The 22,640-nt window shown below is 40.9% G+C and overlaps 1 protein-coding gene and 1 non-coding gene across 3 annotated transcripts in view; both read left to right on the top strand.

Annotated features, from left to right (window-relative positions):
• The window catches only part of SMOC2 (SPARC related modular calcium binding 2), a 242,329-nt gene that overhangs the window by 52,167 nt on the left and 167,522 nt on the right, over positions 1-22,640 (top strand). For both annotated transcript variants that reach the window (XM_038771125.1, XM_038771117.1), the window contains exon 2: positions 13,073-13,244. In XM_038771125.1, coding sequence (XP_038627053.1) covers positions 13,073-13,244 — 172 coding nt within the window. The remainder of the gene's footprint in view (positions 1-13,072; positions 13,245-22,640) is intronic.
• LOC119924747 lies at positions 4,213-4,350 on the top strand. The gene has a single exon (XR_005449443.1). It is a non-coding gene; the product is annotated as a small nucleolar RNA SNORA7 (small nucleolar RNA).

Here is a 22,640-nt window from a genome sequence, read left to right as displayed (position 1 = left end):
CCTTCATATGCCAAGGCTGGGCAAGAGTTGCTGCACAGAAACAGCAGTCAATTATGAATGAAGGGTCTCTGAAGAGAGAAGAAAATGTTTATCTCTATTCTGACTTTTATGGCGTAGGCCTACGTGAGGACCGAAATCCCAACAAGCCTGAAATATAAGTACCCTCCCTCCCCCTTGACAGCCAGTGACACATTTATTGCGGTATTTTAAGTTCACATGAAGTTCAGTTATTCTTGCTATAAGTGTTTTCATCAAGCAAATTGGATTAGAGGAGGGGAACATAATCACCAAAGTGGGTGAATTGTTTGTGAATTGGCTGTTAACTGATGATGGGGTTTTCAAGTTTGGAAAGCCCTGGACTTGTCCTTCATTACCATTACATAGGGGAGTACACTGCTTTTACTTTTTAACAAGAAACTGATTTTAGGCCACGTAAATTCATTCCCAGTGAAGTGATAATGACATTTGATAATAATAATGACAGTATTTGTTAAGCACTTACTATATGCCAAGCACTGTTCTAAATGCAGCAGGGTGGGGGAATACAAGGTAATCAGGTTGTCCCACGTGGGGCTCACAGTCTTCATCCCCATTTAACAGATGAGGGAACTGAGACACTGACAGGTTAACTGACTTGCCCAAAGTCACACAGCAGACAAGTGGCAGAGTCAGGATTAGAAGCCATGATCTCTGACTCCCAAGACTGGGCTCTTTCCACTGAGCCATGCTGCTTCGCTATGTCAGGTGTCAGAGAAATGCCAGCTAATCCATCAGTTAAATGATAGTATTCCTTGAACTTTTATTCTGTGCAGGGCACTGTACAAAGTGCTTGGGAGAGAACAACAGAGTAAATAGACATAATCCCTGCTCTCATGGAGTTTACAATTGAGAAGGGAAGACAGGCGCTAAATAAAGCACAGGTAGGAGGAAACAGAGTATGAACAGTGTAAGGATATGTATGTAAGTGTCACAGGGGAAGGTGGGGAGAGGTAAAGTGGGGAAGATGAGTTCCCATCATCATCATCATCATTATCAGTATTTATTGAATGCTTACCATGCGCAGAACACTGTACTAACCACTTAATCTGTGGTTTAAAAATATTTTACATGAAAAAGGTCCTCAAACTGTCAACTTTTAAGGTTTATAGCTAGGAAAGAGGGACATGTTTATTCAACAATGTGGGTGGTGTACTAATCAATAAATCAAAAGTATTTATTGAGAACTGACTGTAGAGCTAATACTGTTTCTAAGTTGAGTAATAGAGGCAAGACACATGATACCTGCCTTAAAGGAATTAATAATAGCAATGACTGTAGCATTTTTTAAGTCCTTTCCGTGTGCCAGGCACTGAACTAAGCACTGTGGGCTTGTGACACAGGGAAGATTGTGCTGTTGTCAACAGTGATGGGAAAGTCATTGGGAATAGAGGGTTTGGTAGGGATGATGAGGAGTCCCATCTTGGCTATACTGAGTTTGAGATAATGGCAGGACATCCAGGATGTCCTGAAGGCAGAAGGAAAGGTGAGATTACAGAGAAGAGGAAAGGGAGATTTGGGCTATAGAGATTTGGGAATCTTCTGCTTAGAAATGGTAGTTGAAACTGTGTGAGTGGATGAGCTCCCCAAGGGAGTGGGTTTAAATGGAGAATAGAAGGGGGCTCGGAATCGAGCCCTGAGGGTCTCCTGTAGTTAGCAGGAGAAAGGTTGGAGGAGAACCGGGAGAGGGCAATGTTAGAAACTCTAAGCTTTGGTAGTATTTCTAGGAGAAAGGGGTGTTTCTCAGTACCTAAGATTGCTGAGCTGTCAAGGAGAAATAGGATAGAATACTGATAAAAAGGAGTCATTAATGAATTTAGTCACTTAACTTCTCTGGCCCTCAGTTCCCTCATCTGTAAAATGGGTATTAATACTGTGAGCCCTATATGGGACGGGACTTTGCCCAAACCAACTATCTTGTAGCTACCCCCAGCACTTTGAACAGTGCCTGGCATATAGTAAGTGCTTAACAAATACCATTATTATTATTATTATTATTATTATTAAGCCCTTAATTCCCTGTCTAAGCCCTCCATTTTGAGTCTCCTATACAGTGGGTGTTGTTACCCTTAAGCAGATTGTAAACTCGTTATAGGTAGGGAATGCGTCTGCTAATGTTTTTGCATTTTGCTCTTCCAAGTGCTTAGTACAGTGCTCTGCACATAGTAAGTGCTCAATAGATACCATCGATTGATTGCATGGCTTAATGGAAAGAGCACAGCCTTGGGAGTCTGAGGTCATGGATTCTAATCCCGGCTCTGCCACTTGTCAGCTCTATGACTGGCTAAGTCACTTAACTTCCCTGGGACTCAGTTACCTCATCTGTAAAATGGGGATTAAGACTGTGAGCCCCACATAGGACAACCCAATAATCTTGCATCTATCCCAGTGCTTAGAACAGTGCTTAGCACAGAGTAAGCACCTAACAAATACCATCATTACTATGAAGCAGCCTGGCTCCATGGAAAGAACACAGGCTTGGCAGTCAGAGGTCATGGATTCTAATCCTAGCTCCACCACTTGTCAGCTGTGTGACTTTGGGCAAGTCATTTAACTTCTCTGTGCCTCAGTTACCTCATCTGGAAAATGGGGATTAAGACTGTGAGCCCCTTGTGGGACAAACTGAATACACTGTATCCCCCCCCCCCCCAATGCTTAGAACAGTGCTTGACACATAGTAATTGCTTAACGAAGGCTATCATTCTTCTTCTTCTTCTTATTGATTGAATTGATATTCACCCCTTCCTCAACTCCACGGCACTTATATATCCATATGTCATTCATTTTAACACCTGTCTCCCTCTCTAATCTGTAAATTCCTCGAAGGCAGGGATCATCTTTACCTTCTTTTTGTATTATGCTCTCTGAAATGCTTAGTACAATGTTCTATACATAGTTAGTACTCAATAAACACCACTGATTGATGGAGTATAACATTAGGTGGTGAGTCATCTTGGGAGGGGAGATGAGGATTTCAGTTTTAGACATTTTCTGTTTGAGGAGCTGGTTGGACAAACAGGTGGAGATTACCGGAGTCAAGAGGAAATACAAAATTGGAAAGCAGATAAGAGTTTAGGGTCAGTAAGGTAGTTTTGGAAATGATTCACACAGAGTTTGTAGCTGAAGCTGTGGAAGCAGTTGAGCTATCCTAGTTAGTGAGTGTAAAGTGAGAAGGAAAAGGGATCCAGAGTGAGGGCCTTGAGGAACAACCAGAGTTTGGGGGTGAAAGATGAAAAGTCAGTGAAAAGGAACTGAGAAAGAATAAGTGGCCAGAGAGGTAAGAGGAGAACCAAGAGAGAATTCTCAGTCAGACCAAGCTGGCTTACTATTTCTGGGAAGTAGCCCTGAGTGTTCAAAGGGGTGCTTGCCAAAATAACCCATCACCTACTTGGAAGACAATACTAAGCCAATCCTGCTTTATTTTCTCCATGTGAAACACTGCCAGTTTATTTTTTACCTTTCCACACTTCCCTCCCTTAAATCATGCTTTTCTCTCCACTGAACCCTTCCCTAGTTTCTCCTTATCTTTTTTCCATGTGGTTACCAAAAACTGGGTACTGTGGCTCTAGAAAGTCTAACTAGTTCATAGCATAATGGAAGAATCGCATTCCTGCCCTGGCACAGCATCAGATTCATACAGCTCAGTAATACGTTGGATCAGCACTTAGAACAGTGCTTGGCACATAGTAAGTGCTTAATAAATGCCATCATCATTATTATTATTTTTAGGAGTTCAATATTAAATGGGGTAATAACAGCGCTACATATCTAACTCATTTTTAGCTTGTGGTCATTTGTGAATTTTTTCTTCTATTCCTATCAGCTTACCCACCTTCTCCAAGTGGCATTTGTGTATTAGTTTTTCCACTAGACTGTAAACCCCTTGTGGGTAGGGAAAAAGGCTACTGACTCTATTGTACTGTACTCTTCCAAGTGCTTAGTACAGTTCTCTGCATGCAGTGAAGCACTGCTTCGCTGGAGAAATGAATAAAGATGAAGTAACAGTGTAGAAGATATTACTTTTATCAAGGGATTCTGTCACCAACTGAGGAAAGTCAAGCAAGAGGCAATAAAGAATGGTCTGAAAGCCCCCAAATTAGACATTTCCCCCTAAGTCCAATGAATTTTAAGTGATTCAAGCAATTTTACCTAATAAACTACCACCGGAACAAGATTACCCTCTCAGGATAGCACCTGAAGAGTTTCCAGTACTCTACCAGTCTCAGTTATGGGAGGGAGAGTCAAGCAGAGGTCTACCCATTCCATTCCTAGCTTGGGCAGTGACTAGTGAGTGGAAGGCAATCTGCAACAAATCAAAACTCCCCTGGGCTAGGCAGCAGCAGAAAGAGAGAGGTTTGAGGGCGGAGACTCAAGTTGACTATGTGGAAGAAGGTGATGGTAAATCACTTTTGTATTTTGACCAAGAAAATTCTATGGATCCACTACAAGAATGATTACAGATGGAGGTGGGGCATGCTGGGAGAGATGTGTCCATGGAGTCACAATGGCTCAGAAACAAGTCGACAACATAAGAGAGGAACTCCATTGGTGGGAGAGCACACTAAATGGATAGCAGAAGTTAACAATGTTACAATGTACCTTTTCTTTGAAAATGCCCAATTGGTAAGCAAGACAACAATTGACCTATACATGAATAATAAAGTATCAGGTTTTATAGCTAAAGATACTGAATTAACAGGAAAAATAACTGAAGAAAATACAGCCAATTAGAAACAGGCCATCATGAGAAAAGAAAAGAGTTTTTGGAAAAATGAATTTATATCAAAAGGCATGAAATCTCGGATGCTAGGAATTTTGAAAAAGCCAATAGAGGTCTTTATAGATGACTAAATCAGAAGCTTGCAATAATGAAGGACAATCCAGTAGTTCTTGTATGGATTAACCAACGTTATTGGTTGTGGATAATCATAATGGTCCCATAAAAAGCATTTGAATATAACAACCTAAAGCTAGTCTAAGGTGGCCTAACTTTAAAACAACTAAAAAACTTGACTAGCATAATGATCTATTTGAGTAATTGGCTTAACCTCAATATTTTAATGAAACATAGGCCTTGAAATATATTCCCCTTTGCACAGAGGCACAATTCTGTGTTGTTTTTTTGAACAAAGAAAAATCAGTAAGTTCAACAAATAACTTGGAATACCATCCCAATTAAAAACCAGCAACCAATTGAGAACATTATGAAATTACTCAAAGCATATTGTGCAAAGGTATTCCCTATTGCCAAGTAAAAATAAACTGATATAAAATGCAGGTATGCACTTAAAAGAAATCGGCTACTTATTCAAAAAGTATACAGCTACAAAAAGAAAGCCAAAAGAGAAAAAAATACAAGTAAAATGTATTTTTTTTATTTCTCTGCATGCCTGATCAGGATTTGTAATAGGAAAAATATTTATCAGAGGATTTGGCTAATTGAAAATATGCAGAATTCTAGTCAAATATTTGTGAGATCATTAAAGTCCATAATGGTAAAACAGCATGGTTGCGAGAGAGGAAGAAAAAAAAAACACAGACAGAAGGAATCATGGAATATATAGCTAGTAGTTTACTGAAGGAAAGTGGCTAATAATTGAAAAGCATGAAATTCCAATTTGCTACAGTACTCTGAAGAAGCTCATAGCAGTAGCAGAAACATCTACAAAATTTAAAATGAAAATTTGAAGAAGTTTGTCTTGTCTATGCTGTTGAGTCATCTCCGACCCATAGCGACGCCATGGCCACATCTCTCCCAGAACGCCCCACCTCCATCTGCAATAGTTCTGGTAGTGGATCCATAGAATTTTCTTGGTCAAAATATGGAAGTGACTACACTAAGTGCTTGGGAAGGTACAATACAACAATAAAAAGAGTATACTGTACCCACTGTATTCTCCCACCATCCCCCTCCCCTCCCAAGACTGTTGTGGGCAACGAACATGTCTCCCAACTCTTCTATATTATACTCTCCCAGATGCTTAGTACAGTGTTCTGCATACAGTAAATGCTCAATAAATGCCACTGATTATTTGACTTATTGAATGGTTCTGCCATGGCTGAATCTGATGCATTATCAAGTGTTGTATATCCTAGGCTCAGTGTCATGCTGTACTGATGATAAAAATTAGAGTGATGGTGTAGATTTTCTTAAATTTTAGTGCCCCGCTGTCATGTCATTTTTCAAGGTGAAAGAATGGCTTCCATCTAGATAGGATAGGCAAATCTAGCCAAAATGGGATCTCTTATCTGAAGTTTCAGGTTCTTTAAAAACCCAAAACAAATTTTGCTGTAGACACATTTTCCTTTCAGGTTGGAACATTGTGTGTGTGTGTGTGTGTGTGTGTCTGTGTGTGTGTCTGTGTGTGTGTGTGTGTGTGTGTGTGTGTGTGTGTGTGTGAGATTAATTTGACCCACATACTTGAGATTGATTTATATTTAACTCACTAAATTGTTAATGTGAGAGTAACTTGAAAGTCACAGAAGGACTCACCTCGCCTCTCTCCTTCAACAACCCAGGCTGCATACTTCGCTCCTCTAGTGCTAACCTTCTCACTGTGCCTCTATCTCCCCTGTCTCACCACCGACCCCTGGCCCATGTCCTGCCTCTGGTCTGGAATACCCTCCCTCCTCAAATCCACCAAATGATTACTCTACCTGCTTTCAACGCCTTTTTGAAGGCACATCTCCTCCAAGAGGCCTTCCCAGACTAAGCCCCACTTTTCCTCATTTCCCATTCCCTTCTGCATCACCCTGACCTGCTCCCTTCGCTCTCCCCCCTGCCCCAGCCCCACAGCACTTATGTATATATCTGTAATTTTATTTATTTGTATTGATGTCTGTTTGTATTGATGTCTGCCTCCCCCCCCGCCCCCCCCCCCCCCCCCACACACACACAGACTGTGAGCTCATTATGGGCAGGGATTGTCACTGTTTATTGTTGTAGTGTACTTTCCCAAGTGCTTAGTACACTCTGCACCCAGTAAGTGCTTAATAAATACAACTGAATGAATGAATGCATGACTCTCATGAGCCTTGTTATGAGCCTTTCCCCACAACCCTCAGGAAGAGCTTTGTGCTCTGTCAAGATGGATGAATCTCCTGAATTTTTGAGTCCCTGAAGACTGCAAGCTCATTGTGGGCAAGAAACAAATCTGCTAATTCTGTTGTATTGTACCCTCCCAAGTGCTTAGAACAATGTTCTGCACATAATAAGCACGCAATAAATACCATTGATGGGTGGATCAACTGGCCTACATTTTCTTCAGGGAGGCACGTTTAATGAGCAGTGAATACACTGAAACTTGAAAAATTTATTTTCCCCTAAATATCCCGAATAGGAAAAGAAAACAATTAAGGCTAACAATTTCCATTTTTCCAGCCACAAACTGACTCATCTGCCTTGGAATTTAATTTCTATTAAAAAGAGAAAAAAAAGACATGTGCATAAAGTGTGTGTTATTATTGGGAAAGAATGCTTTCACTGTTAGTTCTTGCACCATTAAATTATTGAGAATTATGGTCAAATTCCAGCAGCGTGAATGGTGGGTTTATTTTCTTCCCTTTTTTTCTTTTCAAAAAATGAAAGATGTGGAAGTTGCCTCTTTCCATTTACAGGGAATGGTAATTACAACGTCTTACCCTAAGTCATCTGCATTTCCTCACATAAGGTTAGAAGAAATGCAAATAAACCACTACTTAAGCACAGAAATTATCCAGATTTAGGCAGTTCTATATTTTTTCTAAAATAGAAAAGAGCTATATATGGGCCAAATTTTCCTTTGGATCAAGGAGACATGTCATTTAGGATACCCAGTGCTTTCAAATTACTGTTCCCCTTGTGTAATATCTCCTTTGCATACAATGTGCCGTTTCTTCTCCATTCAGTTATGTGTATTGAGAAAAAAGTCTACCGAATTACTCTTGTTTGGGATTCAGAGAAATGGAGCAATATTTACCAAAAAAACCCCACCCAAAACAAAGGAAACTGGAGAAACATTTTAGTGGATGAGTGAAATTTTTAAGGTACTTTTGCCTTTGTCTTAAAATGCCCAGGAGGGTGATTATTTTCTGGTAGCTGCATGCCTTTCATGCCTTATTGTTTATTCAGGAAACATTTAAATGCTAGAAAAATTCATTAGAGGACTTAGTGGTTTTGCCTCTCCCATAGTACATAACCCTTTGGTGTTAAGAAATTTACATATATTTTAACCTGAATGGAAGTAGATTTTGAGGCTCCTTTTCCTCTGGTAAAACTCATTTGAGCACAGTGATGTCTTGCTCTTCCAGTCTTGAGGACTGCAGACAAATGTAACCATAAAATCTCCAAAAATGTCAAGGCAAATGCAAGTTAGGTCAAGTAATGATGGAATCATCAAATGAATCCATTGAAAATGATCCCTGTCCTACAGGAGCTTGCAATCAGGTGAGGGAGAGAGCCTGGGAGTCAGAAGGACCTGGGTTCTAATCCCTGCTTGGCCACATCTGCTGTGTGACCTTAGGCAAGTCATTTAACTTCTTTAGGCCTCAGTTACCTCATCTGTAAAAATGGGGATTAAGAGTGTGAGCCCCATGTGGGACAGGAACTATTTCCAACCTGATTGACTTATGTCACTCCAATGCTTAGAACAGTGCTTGGCACATAGTAAGCACTTAACAAGTTCCATAATAATAATTATTATTATACAGGGGGAAGCAACAGATGTTAAACAGATTTGGAGAAGCAGCGTGGCTTAGTGAAAAGAGCACAGGCTTGGGAGTCAGAGGTTGTGGGTTCTAATCCCGGCTCCTCCACTTGTCTTGTCAACTGTGTGACTCTGGGCCAGTCATTTCACTTTTCTGTGCCTCCATTACCTCATCTGGATATCTGTTGGTTATGAAAAGGGAGGGTGTTACAGACCAGAGACAGGACATGGGTGAGAGGTTAGTAGTGAGATAGATGTACAGTGAGTAGATTGGCATTAGAGGAGTGAAGTGTGTGGGCTGGGTTGTAATAGGAGATGAGGTAGGAGGGGGCAAAGTGATTGAGTTCTTTAGAGGTGATGATAAGGATTTTCTGTTTGATGTGGTGGTTGATGGTGAACCATTGGAGTTTCTTGAGGAGTGGGGAAACATGCCCTGAATTTTTTTTGTAGAGAAATGATCCGGCCAGCAGAGAGAAGTACGGACTGGAGAGGGAGAGGGAGAGAGAGAGAGAGAGAGAGAGAGAGAGAGAGAGAGAGAGAGAGAGAGAGAGAGAGAGAGAGAGAGAGAGAGAGACAGAGAGACAGAGAGAGAGAGACAGAGACAGAGAGAGACAGAGAGAGAGAGAGAGAGACAGAGAGAGAGACAGAGAGAGAGAGAGGCAGGGAGGTCAACAGGGAGGCTGATACAGTAATCTAAGTGGGATAAAATAAATGCTTGGATTACATGGTAGTGGTTTGGACAGAGAGGAAAGGACTGATTTTAGTGATGTTATAAACGATGAACCAACAAGATTTAGTGATAGTTTGACTATGTGGGTTGAATGAGAGAAAGGAGTCAAGGATAATGCCAAGGTCATGGACTTATGAGACAGGAAGGATGGTGGTGCTGGGAAGCTCAGGAGGAGGACAGGATTTGGGTGAGAAGATAAGGAGTTCTGCTTTGGACATGTTAAGTTTGAGGTGATGGTAAGACATCCAAGTAGAGATGTCTTGAAGGTGGGAAAAAATGTGAGACAACGGAGAGGGAGAGAGATCAGTTCTGGAGAGGTAGATTTGGGAATCATCTGCATTGAGGTGGTAATTGAAGCCATGAGAGCGAATGAGTTCTCCAAGGGAGTGGGTGAAGCTGGAGAATAGAAGGGGACCCAGAACTTATCCTTGAGGGACCCCCACAGTTAGAAGATGTGAGGCAGAGGAGAAGACCACAGAAGAGACTGAGAATGAGTGGCCAGAGAGATGGAGGGAGAACGAGGAAAGGAGAGCGTCAGGGAAACTGAGTTTGGATAATGTTTCCAGGAGAACAGAGCAGTCAACAGTGTGAAAGGCAGCTGAGAGTTTGAAGTTGATTAGGATTAGGCTGTTGGATTTTGCAAGAAGATCATCTGTGACCTTTGAAAGGGTGGTTTCTGTGGAGTGAAGGAGACGGAAGCTAGATCGGAACAACTCAAGGAGAGAACTGGAGGAGAGGAACTTGAGACAGTGGGTGTAGACAACTCACTCGAGGAGTTTGGAGAGGAATGGTAGGACAGAGATGGGGCAATAACTGTAGAGAGCCATGGGGTTAAGAGAGGGATTTCTTAAGGATAGGGGAGACATGAGCATGTTTGAAAACAATGGGGAACCACTGGAGAGCGAACAATTGCAGAAGGCAGGAGGGGGCAAGTCTGGAACAATTGGAGAGGGTAATGGGCAGGGGTGTCAATAAGAATGAAGAAATAAATTTGCCAGTCAGAGGAGAGGACAGAGTTAAAGCATACAAGGATGAAGCTGAGGTGGATGAGGTCAGCCTGATATCTCGAGTTTCACAGCAGCACGCTGCGGCTTGGGCAAAGGGGTGAAGGAAGTGGGGTGTGGAGGTGATCCAGGGCTGTGGGTTAGTGGGAGAATGACCCTGTTTCTTTCTGCAATGTGTTCATCGTTTTGACATAATGATGAGAATGACAAATTTTCTGTTGCTTGGAATTTCCCTAAAATGGTGGCTTTTAGAAATAAACTAGCATCTGACTAGGGAAAAGAAAATGAAAACCTCATTAGGAAAACCCAATCTCATCATGGGAATTGAACTAATTAAGTTGGCTAGGTAAACTCCAATCTGTGGTTTTGTGGGTAAAAAATACTCTCCATAATATGATGAGATGTAATAATTAGAGGCCAAGATAGTGCATTGGGAAGCTATCTGCTTTTCTCAAGGTCTAAGAATAGGTGTTCGTTGCATTAAATAAAATCTCCAAAATAATTTAACATAACGAAGATAATGATAATACTACCTTTATCTTTTTCAATTTTTTTCTTTCCCCAAAGTTACTCACATTCTGGGTGAAGTTTAATTTCATCTACATAGTATCTTGAGTAGGTGGGACCAAAATTCTTTATCCTGGAGAGGAGATAAATCGAGGACAAGTTCTATTAATTGGCCAAGGTCACACCATAAAGTAGTGACAAATAAACATTCAGGAATCCAGGGCTCTTAGCTACTAACTGGAACTCTTCTTGTCACCTACACTGCTTTCATTTTCAGAAGCCTTGGAAGAGATAAACCTCAAGTTGGCATATTTTATTAGGTGCTTTCAGTTGGGGTGTCTCTAAACTGAGCAGCGCTATGAACTACATCAAATGCCATCAGCTCTGGAAACCTTCCCTGTTCTCTTCCCAAGTAAAATCTCCACTCCCAGGTTCTGATGCTGATTGTTTTCCATTTCAAGAGCAGTTTCTCCAATTTTGCAATAGCTCTGAAAAATTAGATTTCTTCAGCCTATTCTGTGCTACTGTGGGCTGGCCTTTACCTTTCCCCAAGGGATAAAAAAAAATGGTCAAATGAATGCCTTGGGAAAGAGCCAAGTGCGTTCAGACCATATAGGGGTGGCTTAGGTGGGGAGGAGAAGAAGCCAAAGCCATTACTTGCAGAGAAATGAGGCCAAGGTAATGAGGGCAGGCTCAGTGGCTTTCCACTGATCCACTTGCTTCTGACATCTTCTTTGAATACCGCAAAAAGGAGTGATTCTCTTTCTCCTCTCTACTGCTTCAGTTAACTAGCCTTTCAACACCCCCCTCCCCTTCCCACCTCCATTGTCCCTCCCTTCTGTGTTGCCTGGGCAGTTCTGTCTATACTCCATAAGCACTGTGATACTCACCTCACCTCCACCCTCTCAGCACTTAGGTACACAGCCTCAAATTCTGCTACTTCCTCTCTCTGTAATTTATTTTAAGGTTTGCCTTCCCGACTAGGTTGTACACTCCCAGCAGACAAGGATCATGTCTACCAACTCAGGAATATGTCTATCTATTTTTATATCATACTCTCCCAAGTGCTTAGTACAGTACTCTGCACACAGTAAGCATTCAATAAATACAATTGAATGAATGAATGAATATTGCACTCTCCCAAGAACTCAGTACAGTGCTGGGCACCCAGCAAGCACTCAATAAACATGATCAATTGATAGACTGATTGATAAGGTGGGGTGCAGCAGAATGATTTCCCTCCTTACAGCTCCTGAGGGCATGGAGTTACATCATGCTTCATACAGTCAGCTTTATACCTCACCTAGGTATAAATTATTCCTTGGGAAAGGGGGGTAACAGATATTTAGAAGTCTGAAAGATGAAATCTCAGCTTCAAACTGAGCGTGGTTAACCCTCCACAGAAATGCTTCATTATGGCTTAGCGGAAAGAGCACGGGCTTGGGAATCAGAGGTCGTGGATTCTAATCCTGGCTCCTCCACTTAGCTTTGTGACTTTGGGCAAGTCACTTCACTTCTCTGTGCCTTAGTTACCTCATCTGTAACATGGGGAATAAGACTGTAAGCACCATGTCGGACAACCTAAGTACCTTCTATCTATCCCAGTGCTTAGAACAGTGCTTGGCACATAGCAATTGCTTAACAAATACCATTATTATTATTATTATTATTATTATTATTATCATTATCTTGCCCAAATGGTCAATTGAGATACGGAAAATAATGACAGCATTTAGACACCAGGAGCCCATTTTCCTTTTTGTTTTCAGAGCTCTCCAATCTTTTCTAAATGTAGATATGATCCATCTGGATCTAAAGTCCCTCTAGATTGTAAACTCAATGTGGGAAGGGACTGTGTCTGTTACTGTTGTATTGTACTTCCCCAAGCACTTAATTCAGTGCTCTGCACACAGCAAGTGCTCAGTAAATTATGATTGAATGGATGAATGAATGATTGAAATACAGTACTGTGCACATAGTAAGCGGTAATAAATATGATTAAATGAATGAATGAATGAATGACTGGTAAGTGCTCAGTAAATACGACTGACTGACTGACAAAAGCTGCTGAGAGTGCCTAGTTCTGAGGTTTTGTCATTTTTATCTTCTAGTTTTTGAGAGTGGATCAAGATAAGGACAAAGAGTGTAGTCTGGATTGTGCAGGATCACCTCAGAAATCCCTCTGCGCTTCTGACGGGAGGACCTTCCTGTCCCGCTGTGAGTTTCAACGAGCCAAATGCAAAGATCCTCAGTTGGAAATTGCCTATCGGGGAAACTGCAAAGGTGAGTATTACAAATTGACTGGTTTCCCTCTGACCGTGTCTGACTCCATGCAGGTGTTGGTTGATGTGTTATCTTTCTCTGACTCAGCCCCTCGGCAACAGAGTGAGAGATCAACATGTTTTTCATTTTTTCAGCAGGACCTGTTTGGTGTGGCAGAAATTTGTTGGCAAGATGGAATTCAAATTGTCAATGTTACTGTTGAGAAAAGAGTGTGTAAATAGGAATCTTAAGGTTGGAACCATTCACATTAGCACTCATAATAATAATAATAATAATAATAATAATGATGGCATTTGTTAAGTCCTTACTATGTGCCAGGCACTGTACTAAGCACTGGGATGGATACAAGGAAATCGGGTTGGACACAGTCCCTGTCCCATGTGGAGCTCGCAGTCTCAATCCCTATTTTACAGCTGAGGTAACTGAGGCCCAGAGAAGTGAAGTGACTTACCCAAGGTCACACAGCAGACAAGTGGAGAAGCTGGAATTAGAACCCATGACCTTTTGATTCTCAGGCCTGTGCTCTATCCACTAGGCCTGCTGCTTCTAAGATATCTTCTTGCAAGTGTTTACAACTTCTGGAAGCAAATGATCTTTGGAAGGAGCAGAAGCCAGCTTGCAGTGGAGACCATGTCGTTGTCTACCCTTTACAGCCTTCGTTTTGCTCTTCTCCTTGAAAAACAGGGCCTATGTCATTTGACTTAGAAGCATCTGAGTTCTATGTTTAATGGTCCATTGCTAGTAAGCCTCTGAATTTTCACTTTTTTCACTAAAGAAATACATTTCTGGAGCCAGGCATGGAGAACGGCATGCTTGGAGTGTCATTGAAATGCTTCCCATATTAAATGCAGGGTTTGACTAACTGTCTCTGCATAATGCCTACTGTTTCAAACATAAAAACAGTGGTTTTTCAGAAGGAGATTTACCTTCCCTTCCTTGATATCCTTACAGAGGACCACACAGGTTCAGCCCTTGAAAGAAAATTTTCCATATGCCACCTCCCTCGATTAGACACAAGTCTCCAAAGAATCAAAAATGCATTAGCTCAGCTTCAGCCCTCCCCACGTTTTGCATTCATTCTACCTTTCTCTCAGAAGAAACCATCACATTGGTGGACTTGGTCCGTGTTATTTTCTTACCCACTAGAGAGGAAATAGCTCCAAGTTTCTTGAGCCAAAGGTTCTACTCTGCCTGTTGACAATCTAGAACAGCTTTACATAGTTTCACTCAGCAAACTGCAACTGTTTCAAGCACACCATGTAGATTAGGGAGTTGTTCTTGTCAGAATGATCACAACATTTGTGTCCCTGTTTTGGCTTGCAATATATCACTGATTAACAGCTGTGGGTTTTTTTTTTTTCATATGAACAAATAGCTTTTTCTTTCCAAATTATTATTATTATTATGGTATTTGTTAAGCACTTACTATGTGCCAGGCACTGTACTAAGCACTGGGGTGAATATAAGATAATCAGGTTGAACATAGTGTGAGTCTGTGAGCCCCACGTGGGACAATTTGATCACCTTGTATCCCCCCAGTGCTTAGAACAGTGCTTTGCACATAGTAAGCACTTAAACAAATACCATCATTATTAACACAGTTACTGTCCCACATGGGGCTCACAGTCTCAATCCCCATTTTACTGATGAGGTAGCTGAGGCTCAGAGAAATGAAGTGACTTACCCAAGGTCACACAGCAAAGAAATGGCAGAACCAGGATTAGAACCCAAAACGTTCTGACTCCCAGGCCCAGCTCTATCCACTACTCTGTGCTACTTTTTTCCAAATCCAGGACCCCTATCTTGAAGAAGGTGGCTTTCCCTAAGACTTCCATGATGGACTGAAAACAGTGCTAAAGAAAAACTCTGCATACCTACACCAGAAGCTTTAAGAAAACAGTCTGTAATTTATATTAATGTCTTTCTCTCCCTCTAGACTGCAAACTCCTTCTGGACAGGGATCATGTCTACCAACTCCATTGTATTGTCCTCTTTCTAAATAGTATCGATTAATTGATTGTTTTAATTGAGCTAAATCCAGTCTTTTTGAGGACCTCTTGTTTTGGGAGCATTCCTAGCAGAATTTGGAATATTACTTAAGCACTGAAGTTCCACAAGGAGTAAGAATATGGGGTTTAGAGAGTAGTAACAATGTCACTCCCCATCTCAGGGTCACACCTGGAGAGTTTCCAGTACTCTATCAGTCTTGACTAAGGGAGTCAAGCAGAGGCCTACCCATTCCATTCCTAGTTTGGCCAGTGGCTAGTGAGTGGAAGGCAATCTGCTACAAGTCAAAACTCACCCGTGCTGGGCAGCAGTGGCAAGGGAAAGAATTGAGGGCAGAGATTCAAGTTTACTGCATGGAAGGCAGCAATGGTAAACCACTTCTGGATTTTTACCAAGAAAACTCTGTGGATACAGTACCAGAAGGATTGCAGTTGGAGGTGGGGAATTCTTAGAGAGATGTTTCCATGGAGTCGCTATGGGTCGGAGGTGACTTGACGGCATAAGACAGACAAACAATATCACTGAAGGGGATAATAGTATTACGTGTGATTTCAGCGTTTCCTCCAGGTTACTGGAAATCTTAAGGGTCAGAGATCTTGATTTGGTCAGGGATCTTGATTCTGTTGTGACCATGACCAGTTTTTTGTCATTTTGAGTAGGTCATCATGCTCTCTGTAGACTCCTTGCTCTTTACATACTGATGATATTCAAGTGTCTGTGATTGTGAGATAAAAGGTGAGGAGATGAAGAGATGAAGGAAAATCTTGGTTCTGCATCTTGCAAATATTAAAGGCATTATGAATACTAAAGAATACAAATAAAACCCACTAGATAAGTCTTTTGAAACTATTTTTCAGGTCAACTAGCATGTCAGGAGGACAGCTTAAAAAGTAGTTCAAATGAGCCCACCTCCAAAAATGCTAGGCATTTGAGAAATGCACTAAACTACTGTATTATCGGATACCCGGAGCAAGAACAAGCAAGACTCCCACTCCTGCCTCCCCCACACAAAAGACTAAGACCTGAAACTGTCCAAGCATAATAAAAGTTCCATCTGCCTTACTGGCAATACACTTTTAGATATGGAGTGCTTCTGCTATTCAAGGGGTTTGAAAAAACATTTTAAACATTCAGTTCCTCAGAAAAGCTTAACTCCAAAATTCATACCTTCCCCCTCTCAAAATAATCCTCCTGGACCTGCCATCTGTACCCCAGCAAAATCCAAGTACACCTTTATTCATTTATTCATTCAATCTTACTTACTGAATGCTTACTATGCACAAAGCACTGTACTAAGCACTTGGGAAAGTGCAACACAACACCTCTTTCTTTCCACTAACTTATCGAGTATCAGTGGAAAGGGGAAGTGTTCGTGCTGGGCAGAGGGAAACCATTTCCCCATAGGTTCTGGTGTTGGTTCAGAGATAACTAACTTAGAAGTTGAGGAGGGTGATTTCTCTTCACTGTTCAGGACACCAATGGCCATGGGAGAGTAGAACAGCTTCAGTCAGCTTTTCCATTTGGTGTGTCCTGAGAGGTGTAGAAGAGAACTATTGAGATCCAGTTCTACCATCGCTGTGCCAAGAGAACATAAGATCCTGTACAACGAATGCTTTTTTATTAGGACACATGAATGGTCTGTCCAGCCTAGAGTTCTGTCTCCAACAACAGCAATGAGATGTCCCTCCTTGACATCTATCCTCCTGGTTGTACAGAGGCCAATCTAACATCCCTAATTTTTCCTTAACTTTCCCAAAGTAACCCATTATGAACCACAGTTCTACTAATTTATCCAAACTCTTTCTGAACCAGATCGCTTAAGCCTGCACAGCTTCCCTTGGAAATGAATTCTACATTTATCCACCAAATGGATGAACAAGTTTTTATTTTAGTTCATTTTGAACCTGTCATCCTCAAACTTTAGTGGGAGTTTCCTTGTCCTGGTAGGTAACTAACCAATAAATGGTGTTGGTTGGGTGCCTACTGCTTGTACTGTACTAAGTGCTTGGGAAAGTTCAACAAGCACCAAAGAAAACATATGACGCAGCCCTCAAGGAGTGTATAATCTAAAAGGGAAGACAAACAGACAAAATGATATAGAAGTAGCAAGAGCAGAAGCGTGAATGAGGACACAACTCTTCATAGCAAGAGGACAGTAGTAGCAGTATGGTAGCATAGAATTTGGTAATGTACACCTCTGGGCCTCAGTTCCCTCATCTGTAAAGTGGAGATTAAGACTGTGAGCCCAATATGGGACATGGACTGGGTCCAACCTGATTAGCTTGTATCTACCCCAGCACTTAGAACAATGCCTGGCACATAGTAACTGCTTGATAGGTACCACAAACAAACAAACAACTCACTGTTTGCCTCTTCCTCATCCTTTATGAGTTTTTAAACTTCATTCACTAATCATTTCAGTCTTTCCTCAGAAAGAAGTGACTACCTTCCTGATGATGGCCAAGGCTCTCCCCAGTATCAATCTAGAAATAAGCATCAGAGACAGATCTTGTTGCCAGTTTCCCTTCAATGAGCTAGCAATTTTTCTAGCCTCCCATAGTAATTTTCCCTCAAGGGGAAGCATCAAAACTGGAAGAGTGGAATGCTACCTCACTTTTCTGCTTGTGTCAGAGCTGAGGGTATGCAAACCAGACCCCATTGAAGGGCTTTTGGACCTTTGGAGGTTTCCCAAGGTCTATCTGCATCCCAGAGAAGTTTGCAGCAGAGACCCTGAATTTTGCCTAGCATATGTTTTATATCTGCTCCCCCCAACTGGAGTGTAAATTATTTGTAATTTTGTCTTGTATTTTCCCATATTCTTAGTACAGTGCATTGCTCTCAGGAGGCACTCACTAAATACTATCCCTATTACCACTGTGGGCTACACACCCTAATACTACAGGAGACCCCAAACTTTCTTTCGCCTAAAGATCAGTCAACTAGGGCCAATTAAACACAGCCTTCAGGAAAAATCTAAATTGCCAGGAAAAAAATTTGTTCTTACCATCCAAACTGAAAAAGACTAGAAACACAGTGAAAATTTGCAATTGCTGTTTCAGTTGTATTCATTTTCTGCATGAACTATCAGTCCTTCATTTATTCCTGCCCTAGGCCCATTGTTTGGAGTAAGCTACGTGACAGTGAAGCAATGTAGAATGAACTTTCTTGATTAAACAAACAAAATCCTGTCCATAGTTAGAGAAGTTAGAGAAAAGTTAGAGAAAAAAGTAGCCAAATCATTCGATTTGCTATGGTTTAGGTAACATTTTGATTTTGCGAAACTGTACAAAATTCACCCAAATGCATGTTCTAATGCTTGTTCAATCCAAGGATAATCACATCACCACGTATTATAGCATGCTTGGCTCAAGACCTGAGGTTAGCAATTCTGTTTAGCCTAAAACATCATCAGTAATCTACATGCACAGATATCTTCCCGCAACACTGCAGGAGCACTAGCCCAAAGGGTAGATCCACACCCACAGGGTGAATTAGGTGGGGCTCGAAAAGGTTATGACTTTCCCAAGGTCACCCAGAAGGCCAGTGGCTCAGGCTCAGGAAGTACTAGAACCTGGCTTTCCTGACTTCAGACCCAGACATTTTTCTCTAGTCCTTCCTAGAAATACCTTTGTGGATTCACTCAGTGGTCTATCTGATAATAATAATAATAGTAGCTGTTAAACACTTACTATGTGCCGAGCACTGTTCTAAGTCCAGCATACTGTCTCTGAAGGGGGCATCCAGAGGATGGTTTGAAGAACCCTCTGGACTCTAAGCTCATTATGGGCAGGGAATGTGTTTGTTTTATTGTTACATTGTACGCTCCTAAGCAGCGTGGCTTAGTGGATAAAGCATGGGCTTGGAAGTCAGAAGATATTGTTTTCTAATCCTGGCTCTGCTACATGTCTGCCGGGTGACCTTGGGGAAGTCACTTCACTTCTCCGGGACTCAGTTACCTCATCTGTAAAATGGGGATTAAGACTTTGAGCCCAGTGTGGGACAGGGACTGTGTCCAACCTGACTTGAATCTACCCCAGAGCTTGGAACAGTGCTTGGCACATAGTAAACGCTTAACAAGCACTATTATTATTATTATTATTTTATTACTAATACAGTGCTCTGCACACAGTAAGCACTCAATAAATACAGTCGAATGAATGAACCCTCGGCACACCCACCTTTCGCATTTCCCTACATGTCCCTTTTCATCACCCATGATGAACCTCTCATCCGGGAATGTATGTAACCTCCACCTCACCCTGCTGATATTTTCTCCACAACTTCCCTTGTAGCACTTCAAGTGTTTTGCTTTAGATGGCCCTGTAGAAAACATAAAGTAGCCGCTATCCCATAAGAACTTAGTACCATTTTATTTGCTGGTTCTGAAATGAAAATACACTAGACAGCCGACATGAACTCAAGAGATCTATAACCCACACTGATTTCAGAGGAAAACTATCTATTATTATCGTTATAGATGTATGTGTTATAGAGACAGCATTATATGTTTTCTTCTAACGTGATAGGAATTCTAAGATGCAGGTCATAGAAAACTAACTATTGTTATCCTAAGACCAAATTCTTACCCTATGCAAGGATGCAAATTCTTCCTGTTACTATTGCTATTATTATGAGGATTTCTGAAAACTTTTGTTCTCACATGGCGAGAACTCTACCATATTGTACAAGATGTTAATCTGGCCTAATAATAAGTATTACTGTTATAAAAAAATCTCTGTACTTATTCATAGTATCTTTCATCCAAGTTGTTTGCTTGGTACAAAGTTTTTAATCTTGGCAATCTCCTGAGAAAGCCTGTTCCTTGCAAGATTATGCCCCATGATAATTTTGAAGTGAACCCCTGAGGATATTGGACATTTCTCATGAAACTGCTTTTAGGGCTGTGGAAAAAAATCAGGGCATTTACAAGAGGAGTAATTTAACATCAGTGATGATGATAGAGTTATTTCCTTAAAATAAATAAGTCCTAGACTTGCTTTTTCCAGGTCCCAGCCTGGTTGTGTGGACCAAGAAAATGTTGAGGTGAAGATTCTTCAATAATGTTGGTCCCAAAGAAAAGAGTCAGAGCGCTCTGGATAGTTACTTTGATGTGTCTAGAATCTTTCTGCTCCACTAATATTTTCCTAGGTGTTTACTCTTCTGCAACTCTCTCTACATTGTTAACCATATTTTTTGGGGTCTTTTGCAAACCTCCACTGTGCTAATTGTCCCTATAATTATTAACAGAAGTGCCTGTGCCTTTTCTTGTCTTGTCCTATGCCATCAAGTCATTTCCGACTCATAGTGACACCACGGACACATCTCTCTCAGAACGCCCCGCTCTCCATCTGTAATTGTTCTGGTAGTGGATCCATAGAGTTTTCTTGGTAGAAATATGGAAGTGGCTTACCATTGCTGCCTTCTGCGCAGTAAACTCCAGTCTTTGCCCTCGACTCTCTCCCAAGCCGCTGCTGCCTAGCATGGGTGAGTTTTGACTTGTAGCAGATTGCCTTCCCCTCTCTAGCCATTGCTCAAGCTAGGAATGGAATGGGTAGGCCTCTGCTTGACTCTCCCTCCTGTAGCTGAGGCTTGTAGAGTACTGGAAACACTCCAGTTGCGACCGAGAGGGGAGCCCGTGCCTTACTGAAGGAAAAAAGAAGGCCCAAGATAAGCAGATATTTATCTTATTACTTTTCCCTTTTAAAGTTAATCTTTTTATATTTTTCACAATCACCAGATAAGTTTTAGGAAAGAGTCCAGCTTGTCCTGTAATGTCTGCCTAGCTGGATATCCACCCCACAACATTTGTCCCTTCAACCTTCACTGTCCTTCTAGGAAATTTTTTTGGGATTATCCATGAGTCAATTCAAATTCCATTTGTGCAGCTTCGTGTTTTAACAAAATCTATAAATATATTTTCTGCTGTGCATCTTTTGTTTGTTTGGAGCTGACTACATTTAAGATTCATTGGGTGTCTCATTATACTGGTGTTGGGTATTTGGTGAGCATTCACCCTATCCGAATCCTTCATGACTTTATAGCTTTAACCACATCTCCTCTTCACCTTCCCAGACAGAAGAGTCCTAATGTTTTCAGTCTATCTTTGAAAGGAAATTTCATCCATTAAAGAGCATCTTTCAGCCATCAGGACAATATGAATTTACTCATTTTATCTGACAAACTTGAAATGTTGGCAGCATTTCCAGAGCCAACTCTTTGTCCCATAACAAGCTGCTCTCAACTAAGATGTAAATTGACAAGTTCTTTTTCTTTTCAAGGCATTTAGTCAGGATTCTATTGTTCTAGAGTACTTATTTGCTAAGACCGCTTTCCTTCCCTTCCAAAATAAATTCTTGGTCTGTCCTAAACAGTCATTACAAACAATATTGAGGTTGGCACTTTTTAATCATATCTGTCCTTTCGTAGAAACTCTAGCCAATGTATGTTTACTTTAAGTCTTTTATGATGCTCTAAATAGGTTTGGTGTTTAGAAGTGCCTCTTTTTATAGGCAATAGCAGACATAACAAAAGGTTCTACCTTTAGTATCAGGTTCATGAAATGAACAGAAAAACATCAAAATATGCTTGGAATTTCAAATAAAATGTATTTTTCTTTCAGTTATAGTGGGTTTTTTTTCCCCCTAAATCCCATTGTTCAAATGTGTTGATCATGTTTATTCTTGATTAATATATGATATGTATTTATTAATATATATACATATATATAAAATGGAGTGTCTATATTTTAGCAGATGTTTGTCTGAGAATTGCAATTAAACTTGCTACTGCGAATTGGCCATCCTATATCTAATTCTCACATTCTCCACTCCAGACTTTATATGTCTTATAGAATTTAAAATAAATGAATTTAATAGAATTAGAAATGAAGCTAGTATCTCTTCTATATAGTTCTGAATATTTAGATTTGTCCAGGAATGGATACACTAACAACAAGTGCCCCAAATTCCTCTACCAAGGTTGTCTTTAAATGAGAATAATAATTAATAATAATGATGGTAATTGGTACACTCTTACTGTGTGCCAAGCACTGTTTCAGACACTGGCGTAGATAAAAGGTAATTGAGTTGGACACAGTCCCTCTCCCTCAGGGGGCTCAAACTCTTAATTTCCATTTTACAAATGAGGGAACTGAAGCACAGAGAAGTTAAGTGATTTTCCAAGGTCACACAGCAAACAAGTGGCAGAGCTGGGATTAGAATCCAAATTCTTCTTACTCCCAGGCCCATGCTCTATCCACTAAGCCATGCTGCTTCTCAAATCTTGTAGTAGCCAACCAGATTACACGTGAATAGGGGAAGTGCTCAGTGTACCGTTATTTTAATATCAATTTAGCTATTTAAATTGGATGGTATATCTCATATCTTTTAA

Source organism: Tachyglossus aculeatus, chromosome 2 (assembly GCF_015852505.1).
Source record: "Tachyglossus aculeatus isolate mTacAcu1 chromosome 2, mTacAcu1.pri, whole genome shotgun sequence".
NCBI classification, from domain to species: Eukaryota; Metazoa; Chordata; class Mammalia; order Monotremata; family Tachyglossidae; genus Tachyglossus; species Tachyglossus aculeatus.
Note: the sequence above shows the minus strand (reverse complement) of the source record. Positions and strands in the feature narration are given on the sequence as shown.